Consider the following 21571-nt stretch of genomic DNA (forward strand, 5'->3'; position numbering starts at 1 on the left):
TATATTGTTTGTTTGTTTAAGCATTGTTTGTGCATTGCCAGTCAGGGGTGCCAGTAATTTTGGAGCCCACAAATAAAAATATTGCAACCTGCAGGTAGAAAATATCCTGATTTAAAAAAAAAAAAAAAAATCCTATAAATCACATTGGTTACACATGGCCTGTCTGCAACGAACTTGAAACATTGAATGAACTATTTAACTTGGGTCCACCTGAAGCTTGCACTAGGGAACTTTCAACATTGCATATACAATTCTGGGTCCTCAGTTTCCTGCACCAGTGAGCTCGGGACAGACACAGCTTTAGGCAATTTGCGGAAGGGATAAGAAGCAATGCTTGACTTGGGCAGGAGCTCACCGGAGCTGAGTACCGGCACCTCAAATGTTCTACTGCTTGAGCACCTGTTCCTCTTTATAGAATATTATCATAAAAGTATTGTGGAGCTCCTGCACCTAAATATAAACAGTCCCAGCACACAAAATGAGTACCAGAACCTATTTCAGTCCAAGTCAAGCCCTTGATAATAAGTAATCAGGTAGGCCAATTTTATGACGTTTCCACAGGATCAGAGCATGACATTTTTCTCTTTCATGCTGAGTGGTTATCAAAAGGGAAAGCGCTGGAAAGATATTTCATATAGGCTACATTTGAGAGAACTATTGTCATTCTCAATTGATGTAAAAACAGACTTTGTTAACTTGCTGTTTTTGAGGCTAATAAAAAAATTCATGAGAAATTAAGACAATCAGAACTAGTATCAGATCCCCCAAATGTGCACAGTTTATGAGCCTACATTTGCACGCAGGCCAGGTAGCCTAGGCCTACTTCTATGCATAATCAGGTGCGTGTCCTTACATGCTAACTAGATCAGGCATGTGCGTGTGTCCGCCATCGCGCACATGTTGATTTTGTCCAACCACACCAGACGCGATCAGGTTGAAATATCAAAACAAACTCTGAACCAACTACACTGCTCAAAAAAATAAAGGGAACACTTAAACAACACAATGTAACTCCAAGTCAATCACACTTCTGTGAAATCAAACTGTCCACTTAGGAAGCAACACTGATTGACAATAAATTTCACATGCTGTTGTGCAAATGGATTAGACAACAGGTGGAAATTAGAGGCAATTAGCAAGACACCCCCAATAAAGGAGTGGTTCTGCAGGTGGTGACCACAGACCACTTCTCAGTTCCTATGCTTCCTGGCTGATGTTTTGGTCACTTTTGAATGCTGGCGGTGCTTTCACTCTAGTGGTAGCATGAGACGGAGTCTACAACCCACGCAAGTGGCTCAGGTAGTGCAGCTCATCCAGGATGGCACATCAATGCGAGCTGTGGCAAGAAGGTTTGCTGTGTCTGTCAGCGTAGTGTCCAGAGCATGGAGGCGTTACCAGGAGACAGGCCAGTACATCAGGAGACGTGGAGGAGGCCGTAGGAGGGCAACAACCCAGCAGCAGGACCGCTACCTCCGCCTTTGTGCAAGGAGGAGCAGGAGGAGCACTGCCAGAGCCCTGCAAAATGACCTCCAGCAGGCCACAAATGTGCATGTGTCTGCTCAAACGGTCAGAAACAGACTCCATGAGGGTGGTATGAGGGCCCCACGTCCACAGGTGGGGGTTGTGCTTACAGCCCAACACCGTGCAGGACGTTTGGCATTTGCCAGAGAACACCAAGATTGGCAAATTCGCCACTGGCGCTCTTCACAGATGAAAGCAGCACATGTGACAGTCTGGAGACCCCGTGGAGAACGTTCTGCTGCCTTCAACACCCTCCAGCATGACCGGTTTGGCGGTGGGACAGTCATGTTGTGGGGTGGCATTTCTTTGGGGGGCCGCTCAGCCCTCCATGGGCTCGCCAGAGGTAGCCTGACTGCCATTAGGTACCGAGATGAGCTCCTCAGACCCCTTGTGAGACCATATGCTGGTGCGGTTGGCCCTGGGTTCCTCCTAATGCAAGACAATGCTAGACCTCATGTGGCTAAAGTGTGTCAGCAGTTCCTGCAAGAGGAAGGCATTGATGCTATGGACTGGCCCGCCCGTTCCCCAGACCTGAATCCAATTGAGCACATCTGGGACATCATGTCTCGCTCCATCCACCAACGCCACATTCCACCACAGACTGTCCAGGAGTTGGCGGATGCTTTAGTCCAGGTCTGGGAGGAGATCCCTCAGGAGACCATCCGCCACCTCATCAGGAGCATGCCCAGGCGTTGTAGGGAGGTCATACAGGCACGTGGAGGCCACACACACTACTGAGCCTCATTTTGAATTGTTTTAAGGACATTACATCAAAGTTGGATCAGCCTGTAGTGTGGTTTTCCACTTTAATTTTGAGTGTGACTCCAAATCCAAACCTCCATGGGTTGATAAATTTGATTTCCATTGATCATTTTTGTGTGATTTTGTTGTCAGCACATTCAACTATGTAAAGAAAAAAGTATTTAATAAGAATATTTCATTCATTCAGATCTAGGATGTGTTATTTTAGTGTTCCCTTTATTTTTTTGAGCAGTGTATATTAATTTGGGTCATGTCGAAATGCATGAAATATTCAGGGCCGTTTAGCTATCTAGATTGCTGTTGCTAGCTAATTTGGTTATTTATTTTACCTGAAATGCACAAGGTCCTCTACTCTAATAATGAATCCACAGATAAAAAGGTCAACCTAGTTAGCTTCTAGTAATCTCTCCTCCTTCAGTCATCTTCTGACTTTATATGGCGGTTGGCAACCAACTTTAAGGTTCATTACCACCACTAACTGGAATGGAGTGTGGACTGCAGTACAGTTTTCTATCACCCATGTGGGTATATGTTCCTAAAAACCAATGAAGAGATGGGAGTGTGGACTTGCAGCACATCAAGTGTAAACATTTATTTATTTTAGCACCAGGGTATGCAGCCGCGCTTGAGCAGTTTGGATGAAATGCTTGAATAACATGTACACTACCGGTCAAAAGTTCTAGAATACTTACTCATTCAAGGGTTTTTCTTTATTTTTACTATTTTCTACATTGTAGAATAATAGTGAGGACATCAAAACTGTGAAATAACACATGGAATCATGTAGTAACCAAAAAAGTGTTAAAAAAATCAAAATGAGTTTTATATTTGAGATTCTTCAAATAGCCACCCATTGCCTTGATGACAGCTTTGCACACTCTTGGCATTCTCTCAACCAGCTTCACCTGGAATGCTTTTCCAACAGTCTTGAAGGAGTTCCCACATATGCTGAGCACTTGTTGGCTGCTTTTCCTTCACTCTGCGGTCCGACTCATCCCAAACCATCTCAAATTGGTTGAGGTCGGGGGATTGTGGAGGCCAGGTCATCTGATGCAGCACTCCATCACTCTCCTTCTTGGTAAAATAGCCCTTACACAGCCTGGAGGTGTGTTGGGTAATTGTCCTGTTGAAAAACAAATTATAATCTCACGGCATCCCATCTGGTTAGGGTTTAGTATCACTGCAGAATGCTGTGGTAACCATGCTGGTTAAGTGTGCCTTGAATTCTAAATAAATCACAGACCGTATCACCAGCAAAGCACCATCACACCACCTCCTTCATGCTTTACGGTGGGAAAACACATGCAGAGTTCCTCCGTTCACCCACACCGCGTCTCACAAAGACGGCGGTTGGAACCAAAAATCTCCAATTTGGACTCCAGATCAAAGGACAAATTTCCACCGGTCTAATGTCCATTGCTCTTGTTTCTTGGCCCAATCAATTCTCCTCTTCTTATTGGTGTCCTTTTAGTAGTGTTTTCGTGGCAGCAATTTGACCATGTAAGCATGATTCACAGTCTCTTCTGAACAGTTGATGTTGAGATGAGTCTGTTACTTGAACTCTGAAGTATTTATTTGGGCTCCAATTTCTGAGGCTGGTAACTTATCCTCTGCAGCAGAGAACTCTGGGTCTTCCATTCCTGTGGCGGTCCTCATGAGAGCCAGGTTCATCATAGTGCTTGATTTGACTGCACTTGAAGAAACTTTAAAAGTTTGAAACTTTATGGATTGACTGACCTTCATGTCTTAAAGTAATGATGGACTGCCATTTCTCTTTGCTTATTTGAGCTGTTTTTGCTATAATATGGACTTGGTCTTTTACCAAATAGGGCTATCTTCTGTATACCACCCCTACCATGTCACAACACAACTGATTGGCTCAAAAGCATTAAGAAGGAAATAAATTCCACAAATTAACTTTTAAGAAAGTACACCTGTTAATTGAAATGCATTCCAGGTGACTAGCTCATGAAGCTGGTTGAGATAATGCCAAGAGTGTGCAAAGCTGTCATCAATTTTGGCTACTTTGAATAATCTCAAATATAACATATTTTGATTTTAACACTTTTTTTGGTTACTACATGATTCCATGTGTTATGTCATAGTTTTGACGTCTTCACTATTATTCTACAATATAGAAAATAGTAAAAAATAAAGAAAAACCCTTGAATGAGTAGGTGTTATAAAACTTTTGACCGGTAGTGTATGTCTACATTTATTTTACGTAATGGGAGCGGTGTGGTCAGCATGTTACTCAAGATTGACAGTAGCGCTCCAAACAAAAGACAATGAATATATTGACAACTCTTAAAAGGAATTAAATAAGTGTAGCCTAGGTTGTGCGCTCTGCAAACATGTCCACTAGTACAATGACAACGATAAGACTGTAACAATAATATATTGAATGCAATTAACAGAAAGTACCGTAACCAAACAAACATTGTAAATGTGTGAATCAGACAGGTGTCTCATGTGCCATAATAGTTTTTTTGATATATTTGCCACTGCTCAACTAAAAGAATCTCTATCGACCAACAGCCTATCGACAAAACAATTAACCAGTCGACTAAATGGGGTCAGACCTACATCCAATCAAATTTTATTGGTCACAGATTTGCAGATGTTATCACCAGTGCAGCGAAATGCTTATGTTTCTAGCTCTCACAGTGCTGCAATACAATGACAGTAAAATATTTATCAAAAGAGCAAGAAATTGGACGTATCAGAATATATGGACAGTATATGAATAGAAAAGATGTGTACAGCAGTAGTTGTATAGGATGGCCATGACTAGAATACAGTATATGCATATAAAGTGGGTAAAACCGGATGTAAACATTATTAAATTGACCAGTGGTCAATGACTATGTACAGTGCATTCGGAAAGTATTCAGACCGCTTTACTTTTTCCACATTTTGTAATGTTACAGCATATTCTAAAATGGATTAAATTGTTTTTTTCCCCTCATCAAGCTACACACAATAAACAATAATGATAAAGCAAAAACAGGCTTTTAAAAAACATATCACATTTTACATAGGTATTCAGACCCTTTAATCAGTACTTTGTTGAAGCACCTTTGGCAGAGATTACAGCCTCAAGTCTTTTTGGGTATGACGCTACAAGCTTGGCACACCTGTATTTTGGGAGTTTCTACCATTCTTCTCTGCAGATCCTCTCAAGCTCCCTCAGGTTGGATGGTGAGAGTTGCTGCATAGCTATTTTCAGGTCTCTCCAGAGATGTTCGATCAGGTTCAAGTCCGGGCTCTGGCTGGGCCACTCAAGGACATTCAGAGACTTGTCCCGAAGCCACTCCTGCATTGTTTTGGTGTGCTTAGGGTCGTCCTGTTGGAAGGTGAACCTTCACCCCAGTCTGATGTCCTGAGTGCTCTGGAGCAGGTTTTCGTCAAAGATCTCTCTGTACTTTGCTCCGTTCATCTTTCCCTCGAATCTGACTAGTCTCCCAGTCCCTGTCTCTGAAAAACATGCCCCATGATGCTGCCACCACCATGCTTCCCCGTAAGGATGGTGCCTGGTTTCCTCCATATGTGATTCTTGGCATTCAGGCCAAAGAGTTCAATCTTGGTTTCATCAGGCCAGACAATCTTTTTTCTCATTGTCTGAGAGCCTTTAGGTGCCTGTTGGCAAACTCCAAGTGAGCTGTCATGTGCCTTTTACTGAAGAGTGGCTTCCATCTGGCCACTCTATCATAAAGGCCTGATTGGTGGAGTGCTGCAGAGTTTTCCTTCTGGAAGTTTTTCCCATCTTTACAGAGGAACTCTGGAGCTCTGTCAGAGTGACCCGATTGCTCGTTCTAGGAAGAGTCTTGGTGGTTCCAAACTTCTTCCATTTAAGAATGATGTAGGCCACTGCATTCTTGATGACCTTCTATGCTGCAGAAATGTTTTGGTACCCTTCCCCAGTTCTGTGCCTCGACACAATCCTGTCTATTGGAGCTCTACTGACAATTCCTTTGATCTCTTGGTTTTTACTCTGACATGCACTGTCAATTGAATTTACCACAGGTGGACTCCAATCAAGTTTTAGAAACATCTCAAGGATGATCAAGGGGAACAGGATGCACCTGAGCTCAATTTTGAGTGTCATAGCAAAGGGTCTGAATACTTAAGTAAGGTTATGTTGAATACATTTGCAAAAATTTCTTAACCTGTTTTCACTTTGTCATTGTGGAGTATTGTTTGTAAATTGATGAGGATTTTTATTTGATAAATTTTAGAATAAGGCTGTAACGTAACAAAATGTGGAAAAGGTAATGGAGTCTGAATACTTCCCGATGGCACTGCATATAGGACAGTAGTCTCTAACGTGCAGGGTAGAGTACCAATGATGGAGTTTAGGCATCAGTGAGCGGGCGGGGGTCCATGAGAGAGTTGGAGAGGCAATCCCCAAGCCCTAACCCACGCCCCCATTGACAGGACAGGGAGAGGTCAGCCATCAGAGAGCCGAGGGAGAGGAGGTGCATTGACGGGACTGGGGCTCTCTAATGTGAACCAGCTGTAGAAACCTGACACCCCGAGAAGAGAGGGAGAGGAAAGCTGCTGCGAACTGCACTTAGAGAAGGACAGGGAAGAAGGTTGAGTGGGAGGGAGGGAATGACAAATCCCACATGGAGAATAACAAAGAATCCTATAGATGAGTTTGGCTGCAGAACCACTGAGTTCTTCCTGAATGTAGAGCTGACTACTGTGTGGTGAGGAGCAGTCTGGACTGTATTTGACTGTAGGGCCTTGTGCACTGCTTTGTCCCATTTCTTTTTTTGTTAATGTGTTTTATTCGTTTCTTTCAACATGCTTCAGCACATTGCAGTGAACAGACTACACAGGCCAACATGGTTTGTTGTCTTATAAGTCATATTAGGTCCTCTCCTGTTTTCACCTAGAAACTCCCAATAATAATGCTGTTCTTTGGCCTTGTTCTTTAGCTGTAGGGGGATTTTTGTTAGGGTGCAATATTATATTAAATAGAGCATACAAAGCTGAAGGACAAGACATTTCTTTCTGTCAACAGAAATAGAAAGGATACAGAAATTATAAACCCAATTAAATGAAATCAAACTTATGTAATGTTTTCTTTCAACACAGTTGAATTCCAGAGAGATTTTATTTTTTGTTAAATATCATGTTCCCCATTACTCATACATTATAGGTCTTCTGAAATATAAAACGATTACCTACATGGACATGGTCAGCTTTATTTGACAGGCTGCTAAAGTGATCTATGTCAGGGGCCGTGTCATCATTGTTTCAGAGGGTTGAGAGGTTGCCTTGGAGTAGAGTGGAGGGGAGAGTAAATTCCCAGGGTAGCACATATTGTTGTGATATCATTGACAGGCTGTGCTTAGTTGTGTGTGTTTTTGGGTGGGGTGAGGGAATAGTGTAACCAAAGACAAGGAGAGGAGTGCTGAGACTGAGGAGACACGGGAGGGATGAGAAGGTATTATAGGGAAGTAGCCTAGTCATGCCTGTGGAGCATGTCCAATCGGAGAGAGGTGAGGAGGTCTGTGTTACAGCTCTTTGAAGATCTGTTTTTTAAGGTTGTGCGTGTATGTGTGAAACAAGCATGTTAAAACAGGTATGTGAATCCTCTGAAGCCTGCGACTGTGTGATAAATATTAGGGTTACACTTATACACTTTCAGTCGATCTACTCTGGAGTTCTCACTGTCATGAATCATGACAGCCAGAGTTTCCCATGCTCTCTCAACCTAATATTTTCAAGCTGTGTTTGGGTGTAGTGCAGAATATATGTAGTACGTGTGAGACATTTAAAAATGATTCCCATCTCCATTTCAAAAGATTCACATTTTTCCCGTTTACTGTGCTCCGACATGTTTGTCATTCAATGATCTGTGAAATAAAAATGTATTCCTTTTTGAGAAAAGGAAGTGTGTGTGTGTGTGTGTGTGTGTGTGTGTGTGTGTGTGGGGGGGGGGGGGGGGGGGGGGGGGGACGTGTGTAAGTGAATGGAATTTATTCCGTTCCAGCCATTACTATGAGCCTGTCCTCCCCAATTAAGATTTCACCAGCCGCCTGCGCTGAGCCCCTTCAGGGAGGTAGGTGTGAAGACCTATATCTGATAGTCAGCCGTTTACTCTATGGCTGAGAGTCTCTTGACAGTATATTGGCAGTGTGCCAGACACACACTCCGGTGTGCTGAGAAGCAATAGAGCCCTGAGACCGTGTCTGTCTAGAGCAGCGTGACCACTGATCATGCTTCAACCTCCATCGGTCTGTGACCACAACCAGTAGACAGAACTTAAGAAAATAGACAATACAAAATACAATATACACAGACTTCGAGCTGACTACAGTACAAAATGACAATGTCAAACTGAGAGGGACATGTGAAGAAACAGTGAAAGTATGGGGCAGAGTGGGGGTTTTCAGTTGTCCTTTTGTGCAATATTGTAATTCCCACTCTGCTGTTAGTCATGTCGTTAAATCACTTCACATAGGGCATTTCTTTCTCTGTTCTTCTCTCTATGTCTTGTGACTTAACACACACACACATACACACACACACTATCTAGCGATGGTGAGCTGGCCTTATATGTCCTTGTTTTTATGTTTACATGTATTTGTGCAACTTCACATACGATTGTTCTTGTTTTTTGTTTTTGCCACTTGGCCAACTTCCATCTAACACCGCATCGTTGCATCCTTCTGCATTTTTATTTTTTAAACTTGACCTTGCTGTCACCCTTTCCCCTGCTCAGCTCTATTCAAATGATTTACAGTAGCTCCAGTGACATGAACATGATTAGTCTAACTATTCTGAACAAAAATATAAACGCAACATGTAAAGTGTTGGTCCCATGTTTCATGAGCTGAAATAAAAGATCCCAGAAATGTTCCATACGTACAAAAAACGTATTTCTCTCAGGTGCACCTTGTGCTGGGGACAACAAAAGGCCACTCAAATGTGCAGTTTTGTCACACAACATGCCACAGATGTCTCAAGTTTTGAGGGATCGTGCAATTGTCATGCTGACTGCAGAAATGTCAACGAGAACTGTTGCCAGAGAATTGAATGTTAAATTCTCTACCATAAGCCACCTCCAATGTCGTTTTAGACTTTGGCAGTATTTCCAACGGGCCTTACAAACACAGACCACGTGTAACCACGCCAGCCCAGGACCTCCACATCCGGCTTCAATGCTGGCACGCTGGAGAAATGTGCTCTTCACGGATGAATCCCGGTTTCAACTGTACCGGGTAGATGGTGGGGTTATGGTATGGGCAGGCATTAGATACGGAAAACAAACACAATTGCATTTTATCTATGGCAATTTGAATGCACAGAAATACTGTGACGAGATCCTGAGGCCCATTGTTGTCCCATTCCTTCGCCGCTGTCACCTCATGTTTCAGCATGATGATGCACAATTCCTGGAAGCTGAAAATGTCCCAGTTCTTCCATGGCCTGTATATTCACCTGATACCCATTGAGCATGTTTGGGATGCTCTGGATTGATGTGTACGACAGCGTGTTCCAGTTCCCGCCAATATCCAGCAACTTTGCACAGCCATTGAAGAGGAGTGGGACAACATTCCACAGGCCACAATCAACAGCCTTGATCAACTCTATGGGAAAGAGATCTTCCGCTGCATGAGGCAAAGGGGGGTCACACCAGATACTGACTGGTTTTCTGATCCACACCCTTTTTTAAGGTACAGTATCTGTGACCAACAGATGTGTATCTGTATTCCCAGTCATGTGAAATCCATAGATTAGGGTCTTATGAATTTAATTCAGTTGACTGATTTCCTTAAATGAACTGTACCTCAATCTTTGAAATTGTTGCATGTTGCCTTTATTTTTGTTCAGTGTAGTATTTTTCCCTGTATTCATTACATTATCCCACATAACCTCTCTGACTTAGTGAGCTCCAGAAGTATTGGGACAGTGACAATTTTATTGTTGTTTTGGCTCTGTACTCAAGCACGTTGGATTTCAAATGATACAATGACTATGAGGCTAAAGTGCAGACTGTCAGCTTTAATTTGAGGGTACCGTTTAGAAATTAAAGCACTTTTTGAACATAGTCCCCCCCATTTTGCTGAGACTCAAAATTGAGCTCCAGTGCGTCCTGTTTCCATTGATCGTCCTTGATGTTTCTACAACTTCATTGGAGTCCACCTGTGGTAAATTGCCACTTCCATCTAACACCACCTCGTCGCATCCTTCTGCTTTTAAATATTTTGAGAACTTGACCTTGCTGTCAACCTTTACCCCGCACAAAATAATCTGAAACACAACCAAAACAAACGGCAAATGCATCCAACAAGTTTGCAGAGTCACAAGCTTGATGTAATCATTGCGTGCTATGAATATGGGACCAAATACTAAACTTTTGACTACTTTAATACACATATCAGTGGATTTGTCCCAATACTTTTGGTAACCTAAAATGTGAGGACAATTTCTAAACGATTCACCCGATATGGATGGTTATACCCTCAAATTAAAGCTGACAGTCTGTACTTTAGCCTCATAGGATTTGAAATGATAAAATGACTAAGTGCTGGAGTACAGAGCCAAAACAACAAGTGTGTCACTGTCCCAATATTTTAGGAGCTCACTAAGATTCTTACGCTATGACTGATTTGTACTGTTGTCCACTATTGCTGCTCCTGTTCCTCTTTGATCTATAGTGTTTGTTCTGTAGGTTTCTATAGCTGATAATGTCCTGTTTGTGATGTATTGATGAGACAACTTCTATTGTCCTTTGTCTACAGGTGTGCCGCAGGTTTCCTGGGTGATTACTGCCATCACAAAGACCCATGTCACCCTGGTTACTGTCTGAATGGGGGGAATTGCTCTGTGGCTGTGTCGGGCATCCCGGGCAGCCCTACCTGCTCCTGTCCCCTGGGCTACACCGGGCAGCACTGCCAGACCCCCCAGAACTCCACCTGCTTCCCCAAAAACCCATGTGCCAACCAAGGAGTCTGCACCCTGCTCTCCCTCGACAAGTACAAGTGCCAGTGTGCCCACGGATGGACAGGTCAGCTTCTCTCTGACTCAAACTGTTGCTTAATACTGTACGAGCGCTCCTGCTAAGTGCTGTGCAGTTCACTAGTCCAAATCCATTCTTTCCACTATGTCGTCATTTGTTTGGTGCATGTATTCAGGACAGCCCTTAGCTTTTGCATTGATCAGAAGCTTTTGCATTGATCAGAAGTCTGTTTTGTATGTTGTGGCTATGATAAGTAACCAAGGACATGAGGCAATGTAGCCTAGCGGTTAAGAGCGTTTGGCCAGTGACCGAAAGGTCGCTGGTTTGAATCCCTGAGCTAACAAGGTGGAACAATCTGCCGTTCTGCCCTTGAGCAAGACAGTTAACCCCCAACAACAACTGCTCCCCAGGCACCGATGACGTGGACGTCGATTAAGGCAGCCCCCCACACCTCTGATTTAGAGGGGTTGGGTTAAATGCAGAAGACACATTTCGGTTGAATTCATTCAGTTGAGCAACTAACTAGGTATCCCCTTCCCCACTATTTCCCCTATTTCTCTGTTATATAACCTCGGCCCACTCATCTCTTTTTCCACTGCCTCTCTCCCTGTGTGTCCAGGCATGCGCTGTAATCGTGAGGACAGCTGTCTGTCGGGACCCTGTGCTAATGGAGGCACCTGCAGCTCTCTGTCTGGGGGCAAGTTCAGCTGTACCTGTCCTCCAGGTTACTGGGGTCCTCGCTGCCTCAACGACACTGACGAGTGTGCTGCCTCTGCCCCGGTATGTCAGAACCAAGGGGGGTGTGTCAACACCCCCGGCTCCTACAGGTGTAACTGCGCCCCCGGGTTCACTGGCCGCCAATGTGAGACCCCTTACATCCCCTGCTCCCCCTCACCCTGCCTCAACGGGGGCACGTGTCGCCCAACCTCTGAGACCAGCTACTGGTGCCACTGCTTGCCAGGTAAGAGAGAGAGAGAGGGAAAGAAAGATGGAGAAATGCCTAGTGAGGCCTGTATGAATGCAGCTTGTTGCAATCAATGTTTGAGGTCCAAGCACTAGAATCCTACGGGCGCTATAACACTAGACACTATGTATTAAATCCCTACTGTTCCCAATGGCGTTTTGTGGGCACAACAATCAACTGTCAACCCTAGCCCATGTTATCTGTTTACAATATAACTTGTCATCACTATGTAAATTATACATTATATGACAGAGATTGCCAGCAAGATTGATAGTAGTGAAATACTATATATAGAAAAGTATGTGGAGACCCTTTCAAATTTGTGGATTCACCCATTGCTGACAGGTGTATAAAATCGAGCACACAGCCATGCAATCTCCATAGACAAACATTGGCAGTAGAATGGCCCTTACTGAACAGCTCAGTGACTTTCAATGTGGCACTGTCATAGGATGCTACCTTTCCAACAAGTCAGTTTGTAAAATTTCTGCCCTGCTAGAGCTGCCCCAGGCAACAAGTACTGTTATTGTGAAGTGGAAACGTCTAGGAGCAACATCGGCTCAGCCGCGAAGTGGTAGGCCACACAAGCTCACAGAACGGGACTGGCGAGTGCTGAAGCGCGGAGTGCGTAGAAATCCTCTGTCCTCGGTTGCAACACTCACTACCGAGTTCCAAATTGCCTCTGGAAGCAACGTCAGCGTAAGAACTGTTAGTCAGGAGCTTCATGAAATGGGTTTCCATGGCCGAGCAGCCGCACACAAGCCTAAGAGCACCATGCGCAATGCCAAGCATCGGCTGGAGTGGTGTAAGGCTCGTTGCTATTGTACTCTGGAGCAGTGGAAACGTGTTTTCTGGAGTGATATACAGTGGGGAGAACAAGTATTGATACACTGCAGATTTTGCAGGTTTTCCTACTTACAAAGCATGTAGAGGTCTGTAATTTTTTATCATAGGTACACTTCAACTGTGAGAGACGGAATCTAAAAAAATCCAGAAAATCACATTGTATGATTTTTAAGTAATTAATTTGCATTTTATTGCATGACATAAGTATTTGATACATCAGAAAAGCAGAACTTAATATTTGGTACAGAAACCTTTGTTTGCAATTACAGAGATCATACGTTTCCTGTAGTTCTTGACCAGGTTTGCACACACTGTAGCAGGGATTTTGGCCCACTCTTCCATACAGACCTTCTCCAGATCCTTCAGGTTTCGCGGAACCGTTACGTATTTTGTCGAACGGTTGGCATCCCTAAAATGCTGGCAAATTAATTACGGTCTTTGTTAGGAAGAAATGGTCTTCACACAGTTCGCAACGAGCCAGGCGGCCCAAACTGCTGCATATACCCTGACTCTGCTTGCACAGAACGCAAGAGAAGTGACACAATTTCCCTAGTTAATATTGCCTGCTAGCATGAATTTCTTTTAACAAAATATGCAGGTTTAAAAAAAGATATACTTGTGTTTTGATTTTAAGAAAGACATTGATGTTTATGGTTAGGTACATTGGTGCCACGGTAGTGCTTTTTTTCACGAATGCGCTTGTTAAATCATCACCCGTTTGGCGAAGTAGGCTGTGATTCGATGATAAATTAACAGGCACCGCATTGATTATTTGCAACGCAGGACAAGCTAGTTAAACTAGTAATATCATCAACCATGTGTAGTTAGCTAGTGATTATGTGAAGATTGATTGTTTTTTATAAGATAAGTTTAATGCTAGCTAGCAACTTACCTTGGCTCCTTGCTGCACTCGGGTAACAGGTGGTCAGCCTGCCACGCAGTCTCCTCGTGGAGTGCAGTGTAATCGGTGTCCAAAAATGGCGATTAACGATTTTGTTATGAAAACTTGAAATCAGCCCTAATTAATCGGTCCACCTCTAGTTGACGGTGCTGATTTAAGAACTTAAACATGAAGTCATAAAAACAGCAGCTCTTTGCTGTATTCGTTGACAGTCTCTCTCTAGTCATGGTTTTAAACATTTTGAAATCTCACAGTATCAACTTTGCTGTAGATTTCTTATGCCTGCTACTTTACTGCAGACATGGTAATCTGAGCCATCCGATTGGCGAGAGGTAGGCCTATAGTGCACAAGGCTTTATCGTTGGGTTATTCACAGAAATGTTTGGCGATCGACTAGGAATGCTTTGGAGATTTCCAGTCGATGGCGAGCGACCGGTTGGTGACCACTACTCTAGAAAGTTGAGTGAAGGTCAATCTCGTTCTTCTCTCCGTGGGCTGATATTCTGTGCGGCAGTCTCGGAGCTACTGCGTGCCTGCCCGCAGCTAAGAGGGAACATTGGTGCCAACTGTAAAGTTTAGTGGAGGAGGAATAATGGTCTGGGGCTGTTTTTCATGGTTCGGGCTTTCATGTAGTGTAATTAGCCTAAGTATCATATCTGTCTTTGTCTCTCTCATGGCAGGCTTCAATGGTACTAACTGTGAGAACAACATTGACGACTGCCCCGGCCATCAATGCCGAAATGGTGGGACCTGCATGGACGGTGTCAATACTTACAACTGCCAATGCCCCCCAGAATGGACTGGTAAGGATAAAGAATAGTCCATGGTTTTGTGTCTGTCTGGTTGGCTTTTCTTCTTTGTTTCAGTTTTTCGTTCAGTGTCTGTGTTTCTTTGTCTGTGGTTTCTCTCTGTGTCCAAATTGGGGGAGTTTTTTCTTCTCGAATGTCCAACTTTTTTCCCCCTACAGGTCAGTTCTGTACTGAGGATGTGGATGAGTGTCGCCTGCAGCCCAACACATGTCAGAACGGGGGGACCTGCAGCAACATCCAGGGCAGCTACACCTGTGTATGTGTCAACGGCTGGAGTGGCCTGGACTGCTCTAAAAACATAGATGACTGTGCTACGGCTGCCTGCACCAATGGCTCCACCTGTATTGACCGTGTGGCATCCTTCCTTTGTGTCTGCCCCTATGGAAAAACAGGTGTGGGACAAAGCCTGTCTATAGTATAGATATATACAGACATCTTTTATGGACAGACTGATGGATAAATAGAAAGAGAGTGTATTAATCCACAAGGGTTATCTATAAGCACAGAAAACACACAGGCTGACTGACTGTTGAGTATTCCCTACCAGGTTTGCTCTGCCACGTGAACGATGCCTGCATTAGTAGCCCGTGCCGGGACGGGGCGCAGTGCGACACCAACCCCATCAACGGCATGTTCAACTGCAACTGTGCCCCAGGCTACATAGGAAGCACCTGCAATGACGACATCAACGAGTGCATCATAGGTGAGGGACAGATCAGAACACATGATACCTAGAGTGATTTTGTAATTTGACTCTACAGACTATTCTTTAAGAAAAATCCTTCCTTTCCCTTTGGTACTTTCGTTACTCCTTTATAGTTGTGTGTATTTAACCTCTCTCAGGCTTCCCCTCAGGTCCAAACCCCTGTGAGCATGGAGGATCGTGTGTGAACACAGATGGCTCGTTCACATGTAACTGTGCGAGAGGTTATGGTGGGCCGCGCTGTGAGACAGACATCAATGAGTGTGCGTCCAGCCCCTGCCAGAACGACGGCACCTGTCTGGACCGCATAGGAGACTACAGCTGCATCTGTATGGAAGGTGTGTGTGATCAGTGATTCCCTATCTCTTTCTAATTACACACACACACACACACACACACACACACACACACACACAGTACTGTTGTGTAATATTCTCTCTCTGTTTCAAGGATTTGAGGGAACACACTGTGAGATTGACATCAACGAGTGTGCCAGCTCTCCATGTCTGAACCAAGGGATCTGTCTGGATCAAGTCAAACGCTACGTCTGCCAGTGCCCTCTAGGTTCGTCTGCCTTTTTCTAATCAAATTCATTTGTCATAGTGTTTCAGAAGGTTTGTATCTACAGTATTTGAAGCTGGGTTCCGTCCCTGGCCTTTAGGATTCAGTGGGGAGATGTGTCAGATCGACATTGACGAGTGTTCCAGCACACCATGTCTCAACGGGGCCAAGTGTATCGACCGTCCCAACGGCTACGAGTGTGAATGTGCTGAAGGTACTAGACAGCCTTCACTATCTCAACTTTAATTAACGTACCTTTCTCACATTTTTAAACATGATGTCTAAACTAAAGCATTAATACAGGGAATCTTTAACTGTTACTCAAAGTTTGGTTTCCCCTCCCAGGCTTCTCGGGGCCGTTGTGTAAGGAGAACATAGATGACTGTGACCCAGAGCCCTGTCACCATGGGGTTTGTCGTGACGGCATCGCCACCTTCTCCTGTGACTGTGACCCGGGCTACACCGGCTCTATCTGCAACGTCCAGGTCATGGAGTGCCACAGCAACCCCTGCCAGAACCGTGGACGCTGCATCGACCTGGTCAACAAGTACCAGTGCAACTGTCTGCCTGGCACCTCGGGTGAGCAGAGACAGAGAATGGGTGGACTATTTTCATTTTATTGAGCAAAAACTTTGTAATAAGAGGAAAGCAACAAGAGAATGTTTGGACAAACAGAAAATAAACTTACATCTGCTAAACCATTGCCTCTCCCAAAAATATGAAGTAAAATAATAGGGGGAAAACGATCTCGAATGGCATTGAAATGACTATATACAAAAGTATGTGGACACCCCTTAAAATTAGTGGATTCGGCTATTTCAGTGACACCCATTGCTGACAGGTGTATAAAATCGAGCACACAGCTATACCATCTCCATAGACACACATTGGTACAAGAATGGCCTTACTGAAGAGCTCAGTGACTTTCAATGTGGCATGTTATAGGATGCCACCTTCCCAACAAGTCAGCTCATCAAATTTTTGCCCTGCTAGAGCTGCCCCGGTCAACTTTAAGTGCTGTTATTGTGAAGTGGAAATGTCTAGGAGCAACAACTGCTCAACTGCGAAGTGGTAGGCCACACAAGCTCACGTAGAAATTGTCTGTCCTCGGTTGCAACACTCACAACCGAGTTCCAAACTGCAACGTCAGCATAAGAACTGTTCGTCAGGAGTTTCATGAAATGGGTTTCCATGGCCACACAGCCCCACACTTGCCTAAGATCACCATGCACGCCGCCATTGGACTCTGGAGCAGTGGAAACATTTTGTCTGGAGTGATGAATCACGCTTCACCATCTGGCAGTCCGATGGACAAATCTGGGTTTGGCGGACTCCAGGAGAATGCTACCTGCCCGAATGCATAGTGCCAACTGTAAAGTATGGTGGAGGAGGAATAATGGCTGTTTTACATGGTTCGGGCTAGGCCCCTTAGTTCCAGTGAAGGGGCATCTTAACGCTATAGCATACAATGACATTCTAGACGATTCTGTGCTTCCAACTTTGGGGCTACAGTTTTTGGAAGGCCCTTTCCTGTTTCAGCATGACAATGCTCCCATGCACAAAGCGAGGTCTATACAGAAATGGTTTGTTGAGATCGGTGTGGAAGAACTTGATTGGCTTGCACAGAGCCCTGACCTCAACCCCATCCAACACCTTTGGGCTGAATTGGAACGCCGACTGCGAGCCAGGCATAATCGCCCAACATCAGTGCCCGACCTCACTAATGCTCTTGTGGCTGAATGGAAGCAAGTCCCTACAGCAATGTTCCAACATCTAGTGGAAAGCCTTCCCAGAAGAGCGGAGGCTGTTAAAGCAGCTAAAGGGAGGACCAACTCCATATTAATGCCCGTGATTTTGGAATGAGATGTTCAACGAGCAGGTGTCTACATACTTTTGGTCATGTAGTGTACTTCATTTATAGTTCCTTCACTCTGACCTGTTTGCTAACAGTCATCGAAACAAAAGCTAGACAGTCAGGGAGCGTCAAAAATGCCAAAAGTGATGTATAGAGCAGGTGTGTTCAACCGGCGGTCTGCACTGCATGGGGCTCTGCATAAAAAGAAGAAGAATTTGCTGTTGTGAAAAAAGTGTTTATTTAAAAAATATATATAAATATTGCTAGCAACAATAGAAAAACTAATGTAATTACATACAGTGGAAAAGAGAGATTTTATTTCTAATTACTTTATTTCTCAACAAATTACATTCACTGGCGTATTTGACTGGATCACTGGAGTAAAGTCTACACCCACTGTATTAGGCACATTTGACAAATAACATTTTATAACACTGCTTTTTCAACAAGCGCTGCTGGTTAGCTCTCTTGACTTGGTCATGTGTTGGCAAAACTGTATGTCTAACCTTTGATTAACCAGCTAAATAGCTGATCTTAGTGAAAATGTGTTTGGAGTTACCTTTCTAGCTTATTGGCTGTGTTAGTTTACACGTCCTCTTCCAATTATGTATGGACATCAAAACAATCTACCAAATCTATTAATTTTTAAATGTTGATCACTTCTCCTTTCCATTATCATTCACCTGATGATAAGACAAGACCTGTTAAAATGTTTTCTATGATGGGGTTCCCTGGGTCGCTGGTTTGCCTGGGAGGGTTCCCTGGGCAAGAAAAGGTTGAAGACCTCTTGGATAGAGGACCATTTTTTTGCGGCCCTCCGGACCTCAGTGAATACCAAATGTGACCCGTGCGGCAAAATGAGTGTGACACCCCTGGGGTAGAGCAAGAGCACAGCGAAGGGAGAGAGGAGCAGCAGAGCACCTTTAAGTTCATACGTTTTGGAGTAGAATGTCCTTTTAAATTGTCACCAGAAATGGCCTCGCAGTCATTCTACCAAAAAGATCTCCTGGTGGGGTATCCCCCACCCCACTACCTTAGCCACCACTGCTGAAAAAAATCCCAGGGAAAACACTGTTATGTGTAAAACTCTGGTCTTGAACATGACCAGACTATAGTTTGTAAACTTTAGTAGACCATGACTTCATTGGTGTCATGTAGCCCCAACTTACACTGCTGCTCAGAAGGTGCTCTCAGCCCCAAAGCTATGTGCTGCTCTGAACCTGAAACACCAGCAGTTCCTACTCAGTTCTGTTGTGGTCTGTGGTGTGGAAGGGGCTTCCTGTAGCTCTCAGCACAATGCACTCAAACAGGAGTGGAACAGTCATAAGGGTCGTCCGAGCTCTGCCCTGCTGTGCCCAGCACGCTGCAGTGGCCTGGGGGGATTAGTGCGGCCAGAGCACTGGTGCTGTACACACACACCGACCGAGACAGACACATACAGCCAGTCAGCCAGCCAGTTAGCTAGCTTAGGTCACACACACTTTCACTCGCTCAGCTCTCTTTGGAACACACCTGTTAAGCACTATCAGCTAGTCCACAGCTCCCCCTGGTGGAGGCCATTGGAACTGCGTCTACCTTGTGTAATGGAGAGCCTGTTCAAGTCACTTCAAAATGCATCCTTCCTTTCTTACATTAGACTCAAGACTAAATGGTTTGTCTTCTGGTTTTCTTCTCAGGGGTGAACTGTGAGTTCAATGTTGACGACTGTGCCAGTAACCCCTGTGAATATGGAGAGTGCCAGGACGGGATCAACGAGTACAAGTGTGTCTGTGCTCCAGGATACGCAGGTAAACACACACTTCTCCCTCTCATCTATTCAGATGCATTTCCATGTTAATGACAGCCTGATTTTTTCCAGTGAATGAATGAACTTTCTGAATTCCTTCTCTCACAGGTGTAAAATGTGACGTGGATATCCATGAGTGTAATTCCAGCCCGTGTATGAGTGGGGGTACGTGTGTGGACAAGGTAAACGGCTTCATCTGCCAGTGTCCCCCTGGCACCCACGGCCCCTTGTGCCACTCTGGCACCAACCACTGTGCCCCCCAGCCCTGTGTACACGGAGACTGTGTAGAGCAGCAGAGCGGGTACGCTTCTCCTCACCTTATCTCTCTATCTCTTTCTTGAGTTACGTACTTCATGTAAAATAATATTCCTACCCCTCCCCTGGTCTGTATGTAGGTACAACTGTGAGTGTGATTCTGGCTGGGTGGGGCAGCACTGTGACCAGGAGAAGGATGAGTGCCAGTCCAGCCCCTGCCAGCACAGAGGCACCTGTGTGGACAGACTCAACGGATACTCTTGCCAGTGTCGCCCCGGATTCACAGGTCTGAATCAGGGTTTCATTTATCCTTTATTAATATACAGATGATCCCATTAAACTGCAGTACCTAACAGATACACGTGTTTTTCTGTTCACCATTTTAGTTAAAAACATCCCTCTCCCCTCAGGTGTGAACTGCGAGTTCAACATGGAGGAGTGTGCATCAAGCCCGTGTGAGAACCATGGTACCTGTGTGGACGGAGTCAACACCTACAGCTGCCTGTGTGATCCTCCATACTCCGGTAACAACACCAGCCACACTACTGTACTATCCAGGACACATTCCCTCTGTTGGAGCTGAGTTGATTTGTATCGTGGCCATTTTGGATATTACCAATATTGCTATGTACGTCCACAGGAAAACACTGTGAGGACGAGTTGGTTCCCTGTGCATCTCATCCATGTGAGAGGGGAGGTGTGTGTCAGCCAACCCCAGACTACACCTTTTACACCTGTCGATGTTCCAGCGGCTGGCAAGGTGAGTATTCATAGAAAGAGAGAAAAGGTTTGTTTGTGTGTGTGTGTTGGGGGACATTTTCTACCATTCAGTTGTTGCGTTGATGTTAATTGAAATGGTATGTTTGTGAATAGGCCCCCGCTGCACTGAGGATGTGGATGAGTGCATGAAGAACCCATGTCAGAACAGGGCCCGTTGCATCAACAGCCAGGGCAGCTACGTGTGCAAGTGTCGACCAGGCTACAGCGGTCTCAACTGCCAGACCAACATCGATGACTGCTCCCCCAGTGAGTTATCACACATTTCTCTTTTACTTTAATTTGTACTTTCAACACGTATACTACTGCATATTGGGTACTCTCCATGAGCACCTTGTACACTCTCATCTCCGTAGTTAGTTACTATTCTGGGTCTTTTAAACTTCTTGTCTGACTCCAACCCTTTCTTTTTATGTGTCTCTCTCTCCCTCTCAGACCCGTGTCTGAACGGTGGTTCCTGTGTGGACGAAGTGGGAGGGTTCTCCTGTGACTGCCGGCAAGGGTTTGATGGTGAGCGTTGTGAGGCAGAAGTGGACGAGTGTGCCAGTCAGCCGTGCCAGAATGGAGCTGTGTGCCGGGACTACGTCAACAGCTTTGTCTGTGTGTGCCGGCCAGGTTTCGATGGAATCCTCTGTGAACACAACATCCCAGAATGCACTGAGAGGTGGGTTACAAAGGACTGTAACTATAGTCACAATTTTAAAGGGTTTAACGTTGAGATGCACTCAGAATTATTCTTCGATGAGTTTCCTTTTTGATATGTGGATTGGGACACATTTAGATGTATAGAACATGTATTGAAAATGAATTTCCTTTGCAACGCACAAGGAATTCCTATCTACCTACATATGTTC

General features: G+C 44.6%; 1 protein-coding gene across 1 annotated transcript in view; it reads left to right on the top strand.

The window, feature by feature from the left end:
* LOC120052473 (neurogenic locus notch homolog protein 2-like) overlaps window positions 1–21571 on the top strand; it is a 58241-nt gene that overhangs the window by 19081 nt on the left and 17589 nt on the right. The window contains exons 3-18 of the mRNA XM_038999405.1: window positions 11043–11308; window positions 11880–12221; window positions 14652–14774; window positions 14939–15172; window positions 15328–15483; window positions 15624–15821; window positions 15934–16047; window positions 16145–16258; window positions 16390–16623; window positions 19576–19686; window positions 19794–19986; window positions 20081–20226; window positions 20351–20464; window positions 20581–20700; window positions 20814–20966; window positions 21153–21381. Coding sequence (XP_038855333.1) covers window positions 11043–11308; window positions 11880–12221; window positions 14652–14774; window positions 14939–15172; window positions 15328–15483; window positions 15624–15821; window positions 15934–16047; window positions 16145–16258; window positions 16390–16623; window positions 19576–19686; window positions 19794–19986; window positions 20081–20226; window positions 20351–20464; window positions 20581–20700; window positions 20814–20966; window positions 21153–21381 — 2847 coding nt within the window. The remainder of the gene's footprint in view (window positions 1–11042; window positions 11309–11879; window positions 12222–14651; window positions 14775–14938; window positions 15173–15327; window positions 15484–15623; window positions 15822–15933; window positions 16048–16144; window positions 16259–16389; window positions 16624–19575; window positions 19687–19793; window positions 19987–20080; window positions 20227–20350; window positions 20465–20580; window positions 20701–20813; window positions 20967–21152; window positions 21382–21571) is intronic.

Source organism: Salvelinus namaycush, chromosome 8, assembly GCF_016432855.1.
Source record: "Salvelinus namaycush isolate Seneca chromosome 8, SaNama_1.0, whole genome shotgun sequence".
Classification (NCBI taxonomy): Eukaryota; Metazoa; Chordata; class Actinopteri; order Salmoniformes; family Salmonidae; genus Salvelinus; species Salvelinus namaycush.